This window comes from Mustela nivalis (assembly GCF_964662115.1).
Source record: "Mustela nivalis genome assembly, chromosome: 3".
Taxonomy (NCBI): Eukaryota; Metazoa; Chordata; class Mammalia; order Carnivora; family Mustelidae; genus Mustela; species Mustela nivalis.
Window position 1 is genome coordinate 95383364 of NC_139022.1, and position 20452 is coordinate 95403815.

The window sequence follows — 20452 nt, forward strand, 5'->3', positions numbered from 1 at the left end:
ATGCACGTACCTTTTGCATATGCTTTTTTTTAGTTACAGCATGTATTTTGCTAACTGCTTTTTAGAACATTCTGCTCACTTGATTACCTGGTAAAGTCATTCCAAAACTTGCTTTCATGTTACCCTGTCATGCCTGCCCAGGTCTTCTACCTCCTCACCTCCACGTACACTTTCCAGATAAGAAATATGTTTTCAATCCTGTGCATGCCTTCCATTACTACATGTATCACCCCACATTACATTTTTTTTTTCACAAAGCTCATGTCCTAAGAGATCCTCAACTCCATTTCACTGAAAACTTTACATAAGGACCTAGATATACTTCTTTTCTTCTCTCCCCAGTCTCCCCAAAAGTCATGTTAAAATCCTAAAGAATATAGTTAACTCCTAAAGTAACCATGCTGAGTAGGCACAGGGAGAAAAAAGAGCCACATACAGATTGACATGCAGTGATGATGCAGCTTGTTCCTGCAGCCATCTTCACACACGGTAAGACTCTCTTCATCAAGCATGCCCAACAAGCATATAGGACACATCTGTTCCTCCTCATCTTTTATACTGTGAGGAAGGAGAAAGGAAAGCATTAAATGCCAAAGAATATAATGCAGAATTAACACCACAGCTAAAAACAGTTTTGGATTCTTTACAATACGAAAAAAAAACTCATTAGAAATTCTTGTTAGGGGACGCCTGGGTGGCTCAGTTGGTTAAGCAGCTGCCTTCGGCTCAGGTCATGATCCCAGTGTCCTGGGATCGAGTCCCACATCGGGCTCCTTGCTCAGCGGGAAGCTTGCTTCTCCCTCTACCTCTGCCTGCCGTTCTGTCTGCCTGTGCTCGCTCTCTTCCCTCTCTCTCTCTGATAAATAAATAAAAATCTTAATAAAAAAAAAAATTCTTGTTAGGAGCATCTTCTATAGAACTATTTGAGAAATATTTATTTCTTCTATTGCTATAGACTAATTTTAAGTAAGAGTCACACCACTAATATTTATAGATTATGGGTATGTGTTAACCTTTTCTTGCTATGAATACAATTCAAAATATGAAGTATAATCTTAGAGACCTATGTAGCCCCCAAATTCTGCAGTTTTACCTTTTCAACAACTACTATAAGGTTTGACTTATGGAAATGTGATATGCCAACAGATTCAAGATTTCGATCATTGAAAAGGACCTTAGAGCTCATCTATCCTTAAGTCTGAAGGCCCATCACAGGTGCTTTTTGTGGGTCTATAAACTGGTTCAACTTTCCTAGAAACTAAGCTAAAACATACGTCACATTGTTAATAAGCAAAACCCTTCAATTAGACTTCCAGGAATATATCATAAGGAAACAGAATAATGAATATCTGTATCTGTATCTGTATATCTTCACTGCCGTATTATTTAGCATAAAGGAAAAAACCAAATGAACATCAAAAGGTTAAAAAAAATAGTACATCACACACTGTGAAGCTTTTAAAAAGGATCAAAGACATTCATAAATAATGACAAAAACATCCACAATATACTACTATATGGTGGGAGAAAACATGACAGAATTCTAATTTGTATAGAACAATTTCAATATATGGCAAAACTGCAACTTTATTGTGTATATTTAAAGTATACTGTATATATTTGAACACTCTTAATATACAAAGTGCTTATAAAAATCAATAAGAAGGGGTGCCTGGGTGGCTCAGTGGATTAAGCCGCTGCCTTCGGCTCAGGTCATGATCTTAGTGTCCTGGGATCAAGCCCCACATCGGGCTCTTTGCTTAGCGGGGAGCCTGCTTCTCTCTCTCTGCCTGACTCTCTGCCTACTTGTGATATCTCTCTCTGTGTCAAATAAATAAATAAAATCTTTAAAAAAAAAAAAAGTAAGAAACTGTTGGTGGGAATGCAAGTTGGCGTAGCCTCTTTGGAGGACAGTGTGGAGATTCCTCAAGAAATTAAAAACAGAGCTTCCTTATGACCCTGCCATTGCACTACTGGGTATTTACCCCAAAGATACAGATGTAGGGAAAAGAAGGGCCATCTGTACCCCAATGTTTATAGCAGCAATGGCCACAGTCGCCAAACTGTGGAAAGAACCAAGATGCCCTTCAACGGACGAATGGATAAGGAAGATGTGGTCCATATACACTATGGACCTCCATTAGAAAGGACGAATACCCAACTTTTGTAGCAACATGGACGGGACTGGAAGAGATGATGCTGAGTGAAATAAGTCAAGCAGAGAGTGTCAATTATCATATGGTTTCACTTATTTGTGGAGCATAACAAATATCATGGATAACAAGGGGTGTTAGAGAGGAGAAGGGAGTTGGGGGAAATTGGAAGGGGAGGTGAACCACAAGAGACTGTGGACTCTGAAAAACAATCTGAGGGGTCTGAAGTGGCGGGGGGTGGGAGGTTGGGGGAACCAGGTGGTGGGTATTATAGAGGGCATGGATTGCATGGAGCACTGGGTATGGTGCAAAAAATAATGTTATGCTGAAAATAAAAGAAAAATCAGTAAGAAAAATACTAGTAATTCAATAGTAAAATGGGCAAAGAAGATAAAAAAGCAACTGAAATGAAAAACACCAATAGCCAATTAAGTATGAAAATTGAATTACAAATGCATATTAATCCAACTGTATCTTTTTTTTAAATAATCTGGTTGACACAAATTGTGTAAGTTGGTAACATCTGGCTTCATTTTGGCATAGGAAAACAAGTTCTCATATATACTACTGGTGGGAGTAAAAACTGAAATTTTTGAAAGGGAATTGCTAATATTTCTTAAATTACTTAATGTACATATGCATGACCTAAAAAACTATTTTCTAGGATGCTGTCCTACAGAGTCATTTAGAATATATAAACAAAGCAAATGTATTGCATTTAATAGGCAAAAAGTTGGGTGTACTAAATGTCCATTAATTACGGCAATGGCAAAATAAATTGTGTCCTATCTACATTATCTTATACAGCCATAAAAAAAAAGTAGTGTGTACCCCGGAGCTTGTAGCTGTTCTCACCTGTCTGGTCTCAGGTAGGATCCTGCTGGTGCAGCATAGCAAGGCTGTGGGGACAAAAGCTGGAGCAGGAGGCAGAAGGCCTGCTCCAACAGATGAGTCCTCTGCCTGCCATCTAGCCCCTTAACTGGCAGGTGTGTGTGTGTGTGGTGACAATGCTGAAGGCTTTCCCCTTTAAATCTCTCTACTACTTCCCACCCCACCCAGAGGTCAGTGAAGCCATTGGAGCTATGGGTCTAAAAAAAAAAAAAAAAAAGTAGTGTGTATTTTTGTACTGACTCAGGAAAATCATCCTGGTATCTAAAATTAAAAAAAAAAAGTTTCAGATCAAAATTTAAAGCATGAAATTTATATTTGTTTAAAAAACAAAGATGAGAGAAGTACTAAGGAGTGTGTGTATGTATATAAAAAAACAATGCAGGGGAGAGTTTTATTTCAGTTTTTAAAAGTTGTATTACACTGTTAACAGTAGTTATTTTGTATGCAGCTCAGACTGGAGAGAGGGGTTTTGTTTTATATTTTATAAATTGTTGTTGAACCTTTATGATGTCACGAGTGGCTTTTAAAAATCAGCAATATTATTTCCATTACAGTATATAGACTAGGTTCTGAGATGTTAAATAAGCTGCCAAAGACCATTAAAATTAGTTTGTGCTATGCTTTAATTTGAGGAGAACATTTCATATTCTGCCTACCCCAACAAATTCGAGTCTCTACTAAGCTTAGGCTTTTCTCTGAGCCTAATATTACACTTCTACAACCTTAAGCTATAGTTCCTGAAAAACAGTCTGGATGACAGCAAAGTAACAGTTTGCTTAAAAAACTTTAATAAAAGCTGAACAAACGGGTGCAACAAAGTCATGATGCATGATTCCTGAGGTGAAGGCACACATACTAGTCTCTTCCCCTCCTGATTATTTGCCTCTTCTCTTTATCTCTTTTCATAATTATGGAGCTATGTGGAATGGGGAAGTGCTGTCAAAATATATATGTGGTAATGATAAAAATGAACAGATACATGGCAGAAATCACTTGTACAACAGTCTATAATAAACATGAATGGCAGAGATGATCCCAGGTCAAGTAACTTTCAAATTACACCAAAAATAGCTTATTCAAATGACTTAGAAGAAAAAAATAAAATTCCACAATTTAGTCCAATTGCAAGTATAACTTATCAAACAAATGCTTTTCTTTTTTTTTTCAAAGTTTTTTAATTTTTAAGACTTTATTTATTTATTTGACAGAGAAAGAGACAGCAAAAGAGGGAACACAAGCAGGAGGAGTGGGAGAGGGCGAAGCAGGCCTCCCACTGAGCAGGGAGACCCATGTGGGGCTGGATTCCAGGACCCTGGGATCATGACCTGAGCCGCAGGCAGACACTTAACAACTAAGCCACTCAGGCACCCCTCAAATACTTTTCTGACTTTAGCATTCTTTTATTGCTGGGCATGAATTGTTTCTCTATTTTCACCTTTTAAGAAACCAGCAGAAACATTTTTGTGCCCACTTCTTCTACATTATACATTTTCTTTTTACCATAGTTTTCTCAGAAGTAAAGTCACTTGAACAGAGAGCAGGTATTAGCATACTACAAGGGGATCACATTAGCCTGTACCAACTTTTGTAAATAAAGTTTTACCAGAACACAGCCATACCCATTTATTCATTTATCCTCTATGGCTATTTCAGCTACAAGGTGATGAACCTTAAAGCCCGAAGTATTTAAAGTCACCCATAATAATGCCACCTGCTAATAACCATTAAAATTCTTACTCATTATGTATACACCCACAATACCTTTATATATAAAAATTAGATTCAGGGGGTGCATGGGTGGCTCAGTGGGTTAAAGCCTCTGCCTTCGGCTCAGGTCATGATCTCAGGGTCCTGGGATTGAGCCCTGCATCGGGCTCTCTGCTCAGCAGGGAGCCTGCTTCCTCCTTTCTCTCTCTGGCTGCCTCTCTGCCTACTTGTGATCTCTGTCTGTCAAATAAATAAATAAAATCTTTAAAAAAAAATTAGATTCAGGCATAACATACAGTATTATAGAACCTGGATTTGGTTTCATGCCATTCAGTATTCTTCAGACTACATAATTAAAAAAAAATTTTTTTAAATACTTTGTCAGAAAGAGAGCGAGCAAGCGAGCAAGCAGGAGGTGCAGCAGGTAGAGGGAGAAGTCCGATGTGGGACTCGATCCCAGGACCCCGGGGATCATGATCTCCTAAGTGGAAGGCAGACGTTTAACTGACTGAGCCACCCAGGTGTCCCCATAATTTTTTTTTTTTTAAGATTTATTTATTTGAGAGAGTGCACAAGACTGCAAGCAACAATAGGGGAAAGGGGCAAAAAACTGGAAAGAATCTGAAGCAGACTCCCTGATAAACTCAAAGCCGGAGACCAGGCTCAGTGACCAGGCTCAGTCTCAAAATCCTGAGAGCACGATCTGTGCTGAAATCAAGAGTTGGATGCCTAGCCAACTGAGCCACCCAGGCACCCCAGAAGCATAATTTTAATAGTTGCTGCATGAACTATTCCTAATATGGGTATACTTTAACCATTCCCTGGCTGGATATTTAAGCTACTCTCAATTTTTTCCATAATACTGTGACAGAGTTATATATATAAATCTTGTGCATTTCTCAGATTAAAATTTTGGTCAAAAAAGTACATTTACTACATCAACAAATATAAACGTTTTTTAAAAAAACATATTTTTTTCCAGAAGACTACAGAACTTGACATACGGTGAAGCAAATCCTTATACAAGAACTGAACTGTCTGACAAATTATCTAAATAAATCTATATAAATATCTAAATATCTATACAAATAATTTTTTTTTAAATGACCATTTTCTTAGTATGTTTGTTAGCTTTTTGAAATTTTTTTGTGAATGTTCTCTTCATGCCCTTTGCCCATTTATGTACTAAGACCTTAGGTACACTTTGTCCCAATTCTGGCTTTTGTTGTTTCTTATATAATTTAAAATTAATACAATGCAATCAGGTCTCCATACAGAGTTCCTGTTTTTTTTTTTTTTTATTGTAGTCTTTAGATATAAAAATTTGTGGTTACATGAAACATTAACCTACTTACCTGTACAGTATAATGTCAGTATATCAAGACAGCTTCAGTGGTTCCCCCCCATATATATATTAATCCAAGTGAATAAATAAAACCTCCATATTATGGCCAGTCCATATTTTGAAGTTATCTTCATTTATTTTAGAGAGAAACTTTCTATTTTAACTTTGGCTACCCGGTTTTAAACATTTTTTTTTTCTTTCCCAAAGCAAAAAGCTATAGCAATGTGAATCAAAAGGAGGAGGGTTCCAGAATAAGTTTGGGTCATGAAGCTCAAGAAATAAAGTTCACTTTTTCACTATTTACAAGAGATAAGGAGTAACAGAAAGAGCCCTGAACTAGAAGTCAAGATACTTCCTTTGCTCAGCTGAGCTGCATGACCTCTTTTGGCTTCAGTTATAACTAAACCATGTAAACTTAAGAAATCTCTAATTCCCCCCAAAACTTGTAAAACTCTGCAATTCTAAAACCAATTCATTTAATAAAAAATAAGAAAATCTAGACATTTACTTTTTCCATATATCTCTCCATTCTTTTCTTTACAAATCCCTTGACCTCATTACTTTTCATTCTTCATCAATTTTGAAGTAGTAATAATACTTTAAAAAATTGCTGATATGAAGATGGGACTTAATCACTAAGACTAGTGCTTCTCAAACAGGTGCCTCGGGAACATATAGGAGGTGCCTGCCCTTTTAAGAGAAGCAGCATTCCTTTTCTGGAGTGATTTTAAAAACTCATTTTTACCAGTGAAGGAACCAATGAAGGAAGCCAATAAAGAACTTAGAAAAGAAAGAAAATTCACATGAGAATTGAAAATTTTTTCACACCTGTCATTTTGGGCTGTATTTCAGATCCTCAGCATTACGTGTTCATTCTTATTAGCAGCTAGGCAATGGAAGAGTTTGAGAAGCATTGTAGATTTTAAATACCTGTGATTAACAGCTCCTGTATCACTTAATTACAAATGATTAATCTGTTTAGAAGAGCATCCTTGTGTTCTCACACATAAAACAGCCTGTAATGAGGATTCTGTGAAAATATCTATGAAAGAAGTAGCGATGTCATACAATTTAAGGTACTACATGGGAAACTGATTTTGGAAAACCACTTTGGCGTGTATATAATTTGTTTATAAAAGAACTAAAGACTTATTTTTTACACAGTAGCTCATCTTCACTGTCTGCCCAAGAGTGGTAAAACCATGTAATGAGTTTGTATAAGAACAGAATGAGAAACCATATTAGGTGCTTGGCAAAAAGTAATGATTGATAAACAGTAGCCACTTATATTTTATACTTGCCACCTGATTTTTCTTATGAAGTGCCTATTATATTCTGATTTTTATGGTGCCATTTTTCAACAGTGTAGTTTTTCAGGATGAAAAGTCCATATATATATGTATGTATATATGTATGTATACACACAAATACTCAGATGACCTTTAAATATTGTTTACCCTTGATTTTAACTTCAAAGCCAAGATTCAGTAATTAATTTCGAGCAACTTAACAAGTAAATATAAAAAATTACCCCTATAATTAAAAAGTAACACTGGATTAATGCTTTTAATTCCTTAAATTGTACTAACCTGTTTTCTGAACTAGATGTAGAAGTACTAGATGATGACAATGTATGAGAATTTGACATGCGTGAAACAAACTTCTGGATGGTGTTACGAGATGGAGCTTTGATCCTTGAGCTACGCCTACTGTGGTATTTCTGGAACAAACTTTCAACCTAACATTGAAAAAAAACAGTAACAATGATATTCGCACTATAATATACATTTAAAGAGTTCTAGAGGTTCCACTGTCTTTTATTTCATAAAATTTTTCACAAAGCCAATCTTAAGAGCTTCAAAAATAAGAACATATATAGCTTACTACGGACAATATTTACTATAACATGTCAGTGTTTACTTTTTTTTCAATCTGGAAGAAAAAACTAGTCAATGAATTATAAGAGATAAGTCTCAAATAATTCTTAAATATCTTCACACCTTCAAAATGTCTCTTTAAATTTATAGCTCACGAGAAATTGCCACGAATGAGCCATAAAAAATTGTTAGCAGTTTTACTCTAAAGCATTTATTAAAAATTACCTCAAAATTCTTTAAAGTTTTTCTCCATAACATTGGGTCTGAAGGTTCTAGTTGAAACACCCGGAGCATAACAAACAACAGATGAATACAAAAAGTTCCACGGCCACAGCTGCAGTTCTAAAGGGTTACAGAGAATTTATCGGTAATAAATCTGTGGTTCCATCAGAATTCCCAAGATGATCACTTTTTAAAAATTTCCAAGTTTAACAATGTTTCTGTTAATTTGCTTCATTATTCTTACATAGTAAAGTATATAAGAATATGTAAGAAAAGTCTACACTATGACTTAATCTCTTATTTTTGGTGAATTTATTAAATCAGATTTGTGGTCTAAAGTGTATTGAGTCATACTAGAGACCTTCACAAATACATCAAATAAAAATGTTTATTAGCCCAAAATATATTTTAAATTCACTTTAGTTAACTAAAGAGAATTAACTCATCTAAATTTAAACTGTTATAGTACATACATTTGAATTAATACCAGATACTAATAAAATGTAAAATGGTGAAAAATCCTACCTGAGGCCCGATAAACACCCGGTATTTGTTGTCTGGGCTGTCTCCTCCAATTAGGAAAGAGTTGGGTCCTATTTGTTGTAATAAGTACAGCCTGGCCCGCATAACTTTGTTTACACGGCGGTTTGTCTCCTCAGGGCTGTATGGTGAGAAGCCATCTGGTGAAGGGGCTCTTCGAGGTGGTGTGACTCGCCCACTCTGAAACTTCACAACGTTGTTTTTGTGTTAGGTATATTACTTACTTCTTGATAAGAATCAATGACCTCCAAAAGGGTCATACCAGATATGGCCACGTGGCATTTTATATTCTGAAAAAATGCTCCAAAATATAATGGGACAAAATGTGTTTTGCAAATGCTTATCTGACATATGCATCACAAATAAACTTCTAAAATCTCAGTCATCCTTATAACTAATGACAAATATTTGGCCAAGTGAGACAACTATGTGGTAGTTTTACAAAATGTAAATATTTGAGTTCTTTGAAAAGCATCAGGTAAATCAAGATTAAAAGCATAAAAATTCATCCATAAGCAAGCAAAATGAATTGCTTCTTTCTAGTGATAAAAATTAAACATCCAATTCCCTGGCTTCCACTTAACATGTTACTAAATGTTCTCTGCAACTGGTAATTTATAACTACCATGGAATTCCTCCCATATATTCTATAGAGAACTAGTAAGTGGCTTTCCCCAGATTAAGACATTTCACTGAAGGCAGACAAAATCTCCTGTGGTCAAGGTGATATATAGCACTAATTCCACTCCATTGATTCCCCTAGAACTTGGACTTTCTATAGTAATGCCCAGGGGGAATTCTAGTCCTTTTTGATGCCTCGTTTAATTGCTAAAGATAATAAATGCTAGTGAGAACACGAGGCTAGATTAGAACCCTCATACAGTGCTGGTGGGAAAATAAAATGGTACAGCTGCTTTGGAAAACATAAGCCAGCAATTCCACCTTCAGGTATAAACCCAAGAGAGGTGAAAAAATACAAAGAGATCTGTACACAAGTGTTCCAAACAGCATTATTCATAACAACCAAAGACTGGAAACAACCCAGAAGTCCAGCAACTAACAAATGGATAAACCAAATGTGTTTATCCATACAAAAGACTGTTATTCTATAGTTAAAAATGAAGTACCTCCAAACAGAATTACAGAGAATTGGGTCAACTGGAAATTAGTTTTGAATGTTAAACAAACAAACAAAAAACCCCATGAATATGGCATAGCTAATATTTTAACGTTAAAATACGTATGTATGTGGCAAAAATCAACACACACATTGATAAACATATTTTGTGGGGGGGAAAAAAACAAAAACAAAAAAAACCCAAATGGGGTACTGGTACAAGTTATACTATGGATGAACCTCAAAAATATGATAGGTGACAGAAACCAATAAAAAAAACAACACATATACTGAATGATTCCATTTACTGTTTATGAAATAACTAGAACAGGCAATTATATATAGACTAAGAAAGCAGATTAATAGTTGCCAAGGGCTGGGCAGAGACTGCTAATTGGTCTGTGGTTTCTTTTTGGGGTGATAGAAATGTTTTAAAGTTGACTATAGTGATGGCTACAACTCTGGATAGACCAAAGCCCAATGAATACTACAATTTAAACAGGTGAATTGTACAATATAGGAATTATATCTCAATCCAGCCATTACTTTTTTAGTAGGCAGTTATTAAAAAGTAAAAGAAAAAACAAGTACACATGCACATGCTATATGACCTAAGTATTCAGACTATGGATATGCTCACAGATGTGTAAAATGCCATATGCATAAAAAGTATGCTTGCAGGACCATTTTTTTTTTTTTTTAGTAATGAAAACAAGGAATATACATGTCCATTAATTAGTATGCAGTTCATTAAATAAAGTATGATTTATCCAGATAATGAAATGCTAAACTTAGTGTTAAAAAGAACAAGAGGTAATTCTGACTAACATATATCCTAAAGTGGGGGAGTGAAGGGGAAATGCAATTCTGTATACACTTGTGGTAGACTTTTATACTTTGATGGCCCCTGTACCTTCCTGTATTTACACCCTTGTGTAGTCCCCCATCACACTGATTCTGGATATACAACTAGCATGGAACTACCTTTGGGCAATAAGGCATTAGGAAACAAGGCAGTTTGAAAAAAGCTTCCACACTGGACTTGCCCTCTTGATACACTTTTTTTTTTTTTTTTTTTTGGTCTCATAGTTCGACAGGCTACAAGTCCAAGAACAGGTGTGTCAGCAGGGTTCCCTCTGAGGACAGAGAGAATCTGTTCCATGCTCTCTCCTAGTTTGCAAAACTTGGTGTTGCAACCTAATTTCCATGCTATGAGGAAGAGATGCCAACAGCCTCCAACTGTTCTGGTATCCCAGCTGAAGCACCAGACACATGAGTGAGGAAGCATCTTGGATATTCCAGCTTCAGCAGATATCATGAGGAACAGACATAAGTCATTCTTGCTGAGCCCTGCCTAATTTACATGAGCAAAACCAAGATTGTTCTTGTTTTAAGTTTAAAAATAATGGCTCATTTAAAGATGTGTCAACATAAAGCCAATAAATACTGTTAGGTAGTTTGGACTTTAATGTAAAAAAATTATTTAAAATTTACTTTTGGAAGGATTTATATGCTGATCAGAGGAAAACCAGATGCCCCCCTGTGGTCATGATCTTAGTCATTCTACCACCTACTCATTTGCTCTTTGCTCTTCAAGTTCAGAAAGTAAATTTTAACTTGCATTTCTTCACTAGAAGTCTTTCTCTCTCTCAGAAAGTTAGCACCTACATTTTGCAAATCTCTCTAATGTCTGATTTAATACAGAGGACAGCTGGATTCTCATCCATACTTCTGCATTGCGTCTGTTGTGATAATGACATTTTGGTTAAAGTACATGAAGAAAATGTGGCTTCACAAATATATGCAGCTGGAAAGGGTATTTTAAAAGACTCTTCCAATAATTATGAACACTCTTCTTTGATACTAGTCCCAAGACTGTGATATGAAATCTGAAACCAGATCAACAAACTTTTCCTACTCTTACACATGAAAATCCAGATCTGTCTTTCACAATTTGAATGGATCATTTACCTAAGGATGATTCTGTTTCACCATGCATTGATCATTAAGAAAATACTGGTTCACCAAGTTATGCAGATTTCCTAAATGTTTACGCATTTCGCTGTGCAATACATTAAAAAAAGGTCACATTTGGTAACATCACCAATCTTGTTAGAAAATTCAAGTATTGGGAAACTGCCAAGTTTATAGTGGTGGATATGGGTTTCCTGAAATTCTAAACTCCCTAGTTAAAACACATTTCAATTTTCTTTCTTGAAGTTCCTTCCTTCACTTAACTTGTCTTAAGGAAAATGTCTGCCAAAAATACCCCGATTCCTGTTGTCATAGCCTTAATTTAGGTGAATGCATCAGCTTTACCCACCACGGTAAATGTTTATGCAGTTAAAGAGGCAAGTGAGATCTCAGTTTTATTACAAAATTTGTTTTGATCTAATGGATCCACAGAAAAGGTCTCAGGACCTGCACTCTTCCCCCAACCAAGGGTTTGTGGACTACACTTGGAGAAATGTTGCTGTCACAGATGGCTAGCCAATCTTTTCTGTGTTATAAATGTATCAAAAAATTATAGAAACTTAATATACTTTTTGAAACATTAACTTACAGGCACTGGAGAAACTCTTTTTCTCCGAACTCCTGGAGATTCCGACTTCACTGAGCGACCCGATGGGGAGCTGCCAGGTGAAGGACTACGTCGGCCTTTGGGAGCGGGTGACGTGGTGCTCGCCTGGCCCTCTCCTTGTGACTCAGTTGCCAAGTTGTGAATTTCAGAACCATCTCCTTTAATAGGGATTGGTTTTACCACCTAAATTAAAATTCCCATATTCTGATTACTTAACAATATAAAAAACGAAGTAAATTTAAACACAGGAGACCAAAAAATGAATTCAAGTTTTCATTACACAATGTTATACAAATATAACAGCTTATCAACTTTTATTTAGTATTACTTCAAACAATGAATGTTAAGACTATTTTTACCCACAGATTTCATTCATTTAGGCTTTATCACTAGTTAAAATGTTACATATAATTTTAGAATTTAGTATTATCTGTTATTATGTCCCCTAAATCACTTAACATTCAAAATCAATAATCATAGGTTAGTAAACAAACATGAAAAATAAGCACTTTTACCTTCTACAGTTAATTTATTCAACTAGATTCAAGGAGATGTTTTCTTTTTCATTTCTATTGAGAAAATGCAGGATCTTGAAAACAATAATGGGCATAATTTAAATGCCCAAATAGTTTGATTAATATAAAACCATTTTGCCTTTTTTTATACAATGTTTTATTACAGTAGTTTAGACATGTATTTCAAAATCATCAAAGAAAACTACACATTTAAAGAGCAATGTCTCAAGTAGAAAGGCAGCTTGCAAGACCTGTTGTTTCTCAACAGACCTAATCTGGCTCTGACCAAAAGGCTAAACCCTGTAACCTTAGCCAACCTTCCCTGCCTTTCTCCCACTACTGTTTTACTCTACTAGCCTGCTGATGTGCCTACCAAACATGACTAACCTGACATCTTCCTGGGCTTTCACTCCCACTTTCCCTGCTAATCACATCTCCAGCCTGTAGCACACCAGGCAGCATACCTTCACCTGGTAAAAACTCCCATCTTTTTTATTTTTTTTTTAAATATTTTATTTATTTAATAGACAGAGGAGACATAGCCAGAGATGGAACACAAGCAGGGAGAGTGAGAGAGGTAGAAGCAGACTCCCCTCTGAGCAGGGAGCCCGATGTAGGACTCGGTCCCGGGACCCTGGGATCAGGACCCAAGCCAAAGGCAGATGCGTAACAACTGAGCCACCCGGGCAACCCAAAACTCCCATCTTTTAAGGGTCAGTTAAAATCCAGATGTGCACTTAACTTTGTCAGCCTGACATTTTTCTTCTAAGTTGTTACTGTTCTCTGCCCACTCTACACATTTGGCATACAGTCACATACTGTTCTGTGATATTTCATGCCTTTATTTTTAAGTTCCATTTTCATAATTGGGAGATATTTATACCTCACATTTTAAGAAGGACCTGATTTAAACTACATAAGCATAATAAAAACAAACAAAAGCAGAGTCCCCAAGTAGACTATAAACTTCTTAAGGGTAATATGAAATCTGTAAACTGTGAGACGTAGGGTAGCATAACTGAATTTAAGGACTGTAAGTCGTGTCTTATTCCATACATCTCTTCCCTCTTTACCTCTGTCCTATACACAGATAACGTACTCAAGAATTTGTTGGAAAGGGGACAGTGAGAAAAAACGGAATTTAGCCTTAGATAACTGAATGTCCTTAGTTTATATGTCATAAAGGATTGGCTTTTTTGGCTTCTTTTCAAAAAAGTTGTGATTTCTGCTTTATGGTATTCTCAAAAGATCTGGACTCTCCATCAGCACAAGGAGCTCCAGAAAGCACATTCAAACTTCAGATGGATTTAAACTACTCAAATATTCTTTATATTAATTGGGTAGAAATTTACCCCTTCTATAAGATGTTTTCAATAGAACTTTCTCTGTTCTAAGATGAATCCCCAATTTCTTCATCTGCATCCTCTGACATGATTACTGCAACAGTGAGGGGTTCTCACCATACTACTTCATATGAAAAACAAATGAAAGGAATGTGGAAGCTTAGCTGGAAAGAAAAGGTCTCATGGGTAATATGGTACCTTAGCATAAAGGCTGGTATATAAAGGAACAATTAAATATATTCTATATTAGCTCCATGGGTTAGCACCATTGGGTAGAGTGTGCAAGACAGAACACAGCTCAGTGATGAGGGAAGTCTATATGGCTACTGAGCATTAGAAACATGGCTAATGTGGCTAAGGAACAAAATTTTTACTTATTTATATTTAACTAATTTATATTTATTTTATTTTTTTAAAGATTTTATTTATTTATTTGACAGACAAGCAGGCAGAGAGAGAGAGAGAGAGAGAGAGAGAGAGAGAGAGAAAGGAGAAAGCAGGTTCCCTGCTAAGCAGAGCGCCCGATGCGGGGCCTGATCCCAAGACCCTGGGATCACGACCTAAGCTGAAGGCAGAGGTTTTAGCCCACTGAGCCACGCAGGCACCCCTAACTAATTTATATTTAAATTTAAACTAAATAGGCAAGTGGGGAACACCTGGGTGGCTCAACTGGTTAAGCATCCAACTCTTGATTTCAGCTCAGGTATGATCTCAGAGTTGTGAGATTGAGCCCCATGTTGGGCTCTGCACTGGGCATGAAGCCTGTGTAAGATACTCTCTCCCTCTCCCTCTGCTCCTCCCACCTCCTCTCTAACCCTCTCTTTAAAAAAAAAAAAAAAAAAAAAAAAAGGGCAAGTGGGATGAATGCAGGGCTAGATGATCATACAGCTGGAAGGTTTCAATTGTCAAATGAGTAGCTTGCCCAGTAACTTTTATGATTATACCCACCATCCCTTTGCCCTCCCCCAAATCTAATAAATCTTGTCTTTACTTATAAAGAACAAACAAAAAGCAAATAAAAACCTGCTGATACAAACTGATACTGGAAAACTTAAAAATCAAGATATACTTCTTTTATAAGAAAGATGAGCACATTTCAAAGTATTTGTATACTTTAAAAGAAAATAACCATGGCAAAGGATAGAAAATGCCTTTCGGGAGACAAACCATAAGTGACTCTTAATCTCACAAAACAAACTGAGGGTTGCTGGGGGGAAGGGGTTTGGGAGAGGGGGGTTGGATTATGGACATTGGGGAGGGTATGTGATTTGGTGAGTGCTGTGAAGTGTGTAAACCTGGTGATTCACAGACCTGTACCCCTGGGGATAAAAATATATGTATATAAAAAATAAAAAATTAAAAAAAAAAAAAAATGCCTTTCTTTCTTAATCCTAGTAGCTAAGTTTTCTTTCCCTAAACCCTGGGCATCTTTTAAATTTACCTCAAACCCCATGAGTCTATTCAAACTTTTTGCTTTCCTGAATGATTTCTGGAACTTGGATCTTTGGACCCTACCTCGGAGAAAGAAAATAAAAATAAAATGTGAAAAAAAAAAAAAAAAAAGCTTTTCTTTTTCTAAGTACAATAGAAGTCTCTACTAAAAAGTTTTAGATACTGACAGTAGGGGGCAGTGTTGCTTTAAGTATTACCTCCCCAACCCAACCAGCTTAGTTTAACAGTTTAAGGTGCTTACTGAGCATAGTTTTAGGTATATTTTGTTCCAAGTGGCTAGAATATCAAGCAAATGAAACGACTGTATTTAAAAAGAAGAAAAAAAAGCTTACAAGAGGATCTATTTATGATTCATTTCCCACTTCCTGCTATGCTTTCTTCCTTACATCAGGTAACCCACAGCCACTTACCACAGGGCCTCTCCGGTTTCTCCTTTCCAGCCACTCATGCTTCCAGGCTGGCATACAGGTTGCCTTCAGTTTCTCCCTGATCATTCGTTCTTCTGGGCGATCGTCCATCTTGTGCAAGCCCTTGAGAGTTTCTTTACTCTCCATCTCACGACTGAAATGGAGGGAGAAACAAGAATGAGATTAATATATAAAAAATAATTTCCAAGAACAAATAGAATTTTATACCTTCATTGGACATGTAGCTAAAAAGGTAACTGCTAACGCACCTCACCAATGACTTAAGCCAAGAATGAAAGTATCACTTTGAATCATACACACTCTTGTTCAATATCACATGATAATGTGAGTTTAATAATGCCTTTTTAAAAAGAAAGGTTCTATTTAGAAGGTACAGACTTAACTAACAATATTAATGCAGTCCTTGTTCCCAGGTAGTTAACAAAATGGATCCCAAGACATTAAGTGTGGCATTAACGAACACATTCATGAACACTGCATTGTTTCCAATTGCACCACTCTCACATCCTGAAGTATTTAACAGAGATTTAGAAGAGTATTTTACTACTATAGGATTTCCAGTAATTTAAGGATTTCCAAAATTTATTCTAGCATTTCCAATAATTTAAGTCTTTATAGACTGAATCTGGTGGATATGCTCATTTTATGAAAAACAATAAATATTTAATAAGCTAACTGTAACCTAAGCCATCTTCTGTGATCCCATAATATTTGTTCAAAGCCTAAATGATTAAATTTGTATTCTCCCAACAATAGTTCCATATCAAAGCATTGGGAATACTCTGTAAATAAAAAGTAAAAATTGGTACAAACATTTGTCCTTTACTCCATAATATAGTGTGGAGTTACTGGAAGCTAGTAACTTTTGAGACCTAATTCTACAAAGCCTAAATGGTAAAGCACCTGCTAATTTCTTTCTTTCTTTTTTTTTTTTTTAACATTTTATTTATTCATTGGAGAAAGAGAGTGAGCACAAGCAGGGGGAGCACAGCACAGGGAGAGGGACAAACAGCCTCTCTGCCTGGCAGAGAGCCTAATGTGGGGCTCGATCATGACCTGAGCTGAAGGCTTAACCAACTGAGACACCCAAGCACCCCATCATCTGCTAATTTCAGATACACTTATATCCACATGAGGATATATATATCAAATGCAAAACACATATGCACATATGCATGGATTTTAAAAACCTGATTTAGAAGGAAAGAGTTAAAGCATTTGTGCTCTGGAAGTAACAACTTAAAAAATACTAAGCTAATTTCAGTAACTATTTTGGATATTCTATAAAGTTACAGAACAGTTGTGTGTTTTTTTTACAGATTGGAAAAGGAAATACTCAAGGAAATACCACAGAAGATAACCGCAAGCTTACTAAAAAGTCAAATGCAAACTTCTCTAGGAACTTTCCAGCTAATTACAACCATGAAGCATCAGTATCTCCAGAGAACCAGCAAAAAAAAAAAAAAAAAAAAAAAAAAAAAAAAAACTTACTAAAAACTAAATATGCACTAGAAAGGAAATGGTTAATTGGTTTTTCTGAAACATCAATTCTGTGAGGGCAGTGGAAATCAACAAGTTAAAAATCCTGTGTAGAGAGACTGGTCTAGTTTTAGGAATGTAAAGGGCACAAAACATTTGAAACTTACAAGTGGGCACTAAAAGCATATAGTAGAATATTTCCACCACAAAGGTCTAAGAAAACTCCTGAATAGAAAGTGCCTATATGTAAAGAAAAAAGGTAAATAAAGAATGGAAGGAAGGAGATTCTTTTATCTGCTTACAAGTGCCTGGCTCTTTTTCCTGCTCTGATTATAGTATAAAATGTAAGTTTTTGGGTGTCTAAGAGGAAGAGCAGAGAGGGGAGAGGAGTGGGAAAAGAAGAGAGGGCAGGAAGGGAAGGGGAAAGGTAGAAGGTAAGAAGAGAATGGGAGAGAAGGAGTGGGGTGAGGTTGGGTGAGGGAGGGCAAAGGGAAGGACAAGAAGGCAGGGAGAGTAATGTTTTCCCAAAATTTCATCCTGTTCAGTTACTACTTACCCAGGGAAGCTCGGATTTACAGGGAACCCAATTTATGGGCTGACTGCATACCAAAAATTCACTTACAACTCTCTGGTTTGAAAAGCAAACACTTTCCCCTCTAGTAACTATGTTGCAAGGCGTGGCTAGGTTCCCAGGCTAGTTCTCAAAAAATAAGACACACTGCAGAAGCACAGTGCATTTTCACCCCAGAAGCTCCTGCACTCATGGACAAAGGAGCTTATCTTCCCTTTGGTCCTAAATGTCTCTCCTCCCCCAAATTTGTTTTATGAGTATCTCTTCTCCATTCTGTATTTTCAGTGTCTCTCTCCCTGGCACTCACCCAAACATGAAGAAGACTCTCCCTGTCTAAACAAATCTTCCTGAATGATGTGGCCTCCTTAAAGCTGGCATGATTTGCCTCTTTTCTTTACACTTGTTTGAAAATACTGTAATCACTTAAACCAGTTTCTTAATAAATAATAGGGGATATGCATACTAGTACCTCAATTTGTACATACATACAGGATTATTTCTTCACAACAAATGGAATTGCTGGGTCAAATAGTACACAAATTAATGTTTTTGGTGATACTGGCATATTATCTTCAAGAAAATGTATCTTCTACTCCAAACCCCCAGGTCAAATTGCCAACTTAGCTGGTCTGTATTAACAACAGACTCCTAAGGAGGCTTCTTCACTTTGAATCTTACTCCAATCCAGGCTTTACAGAGCAGCCAGGGTTACTTCCTCTATTAAAACCCTCCAGGCATCCCTCTGGGTTGGACTAAAATTCAGAATGTTTAACAGGTCATATGTGGCCATGCATCATTTGGTCTTACCTCAAATGAAGTAACCTAGACCTCCACCCGGCTCCTTGTGTTTTTTTCACTGCCTGAAAAACTCCAACATCTCTCCAGCTCAAGACTTTTGCACAGACTGCTTCTTGTCTACTTTTCACCTTGTTTATTTCTGACTTTTTAACTCTTCTTCTATACCTCAGAGATGGGCCCAATCTCAGTTAGGAATCTGTAGTTCCATTCCTTCACACCATTGTACTTTTCCTTTAAAGTGCTCACTGCAATTTGCAAACCTATTTCTCCACCATAAACTATAAATTCCATGACCAGTGTTTTTATCCATCATTCTATATCCAACAACTAACAATGTCTGGCTTATGATAGGTTTCAAAGCATATATTAAATGAATGCTCATTTATTAACATCTTTGGCAGCCCTAAGGACCTTCCTAGTTTTAAAATTTGGGGGGGGGGGCAGTGCTGGGTGGCTAAGTTGATTAAGCGACTGCCTTCAGTTCAGGTCATGATCCCTAAGTCCTGGAATCAAGTCCTACATCAGGCTCCCAGCTCCACAGGGAGTCTGCTTCTCCCTCTGACCTTCTCCCCTCTCATGCTCTCTCTCAAATAAATAAAATCTTAAAAAATTATTTTTTTAAGATTTTATATATTTGAGAAATATATTTGATATAAATATTTGATATATTTGATAGAAAATATATATTTTTTATATATTTGAGAGAGAGAGAAAGAGCACACGCAGGCAGAGAAGGGAGAGGGGGGAGGGAGAAGCAGGCTTCCCGCTGAGCAAGGAGCTTGATGTGGGACTTAATCCTAGGACCCTGGGATCATGACCTGAGCTGAAGGCAGTCACTTAACCAACTGAGCCACCCAGTACCTCCCTAGTTTTACAATTTAATGACTACTCATGTTAATCTTTCTATAGTTTTGTATTTAAGACTACATTTGTAATTTAGATTTTATTCAGTGGAGCAATTTTTGTTGCTCCTAAATTAATCTGCAAATATAAACCAAAAAGTTATTTCTAATGTTTTAATAATCATATATTATTCAAAAATGTATATTTTTTTGCATTTTAGTATCTGTGAAATCTCAATACTTCTTACAACCAAATGTTGTAATTTATGGTAGGGTTTATATAAGATAATGGTTCAGTTTATACTCAATGGGATCTTAGATTCAATGAAATAGACAGTGAATTCTGTCTACTTGCTAGGAAAAAAGTCATGTGTGTATGTATATAGCAGTCATGTAACTTCTTATTCAATTAATATTACAGCCATAACAGGAAACATCTTTTTTTTTTTTTTAAACACAAACTAATCTAAACAGATAGTTGCTAAATCACTAGGAGATTACAGGGCCTCTAATTCAATTTAAACAACATGAGTGTTTTGGAGAGTTATTTTTGCATTAGTACCTACAACCAATCCTGTTATTTTACGTTAA

General features: G+C 36.3%; 1 protein-coding gene and 2 long non-coding RNA genes across 8 annotated transcripts in view; 2 read left to right on the forward strand and 1 right to left on the reverse strand.

The window, feature by feature from the left end:
- LOC309862272 overlaps window positions 1-20452 on the forward strand; it is an 82723-nt gene that overhangs the window by 49093 nt on the left and 13178 nt on the right. The window lies entirely within an intron of this gene.
- The window catches only part of MAP3K1 (mitogen-activated protein kinase kinase kinase 1), a 79724-nt gene that overhangs the window by 19755 nt on the left and 39517 nt on the right, over window positions 1-20452 (reverse strand). For all 6 annotated transcript variants that reach the window (XM_082725952.1, XM_082725954.1, XM_082725956.1 and 3 more), the window contains 6 exons: window positions 16154-16304; window positions 12416-12616; window positions 8721-8921; window positions 8199-8315; window positions 7686-7834; window positions 437-558 (listed from right to left, as the gene is read on the reverse strand). In XM_082725952.1, the coding sequence (XP_082582078.1) occupies window positions 437-558; window positions 7686-7834; window positions 8199-8315; window positions 8721-8921; window positions 12416-12616; window positions 16154-16304 (941 nt within the window). The remainder of the gene's footprint in view (window positions 1-436; window positions 559-7685; window positions 7835-8198; window positions 8316-8720; window positions 8922-12415; window positions 12617-16153; window positions 16305-20452) is intronic.
- LOC309862275 lies at window positions 2489-3670 on the forward strand. Its single transcript, XR_014310399.1, has 2 exons — window positions 2489-2973; window positions 3263-3670. It is a non-coding gene; the product is annotated as an uncharacterized lncRNA (long non-coding RNA).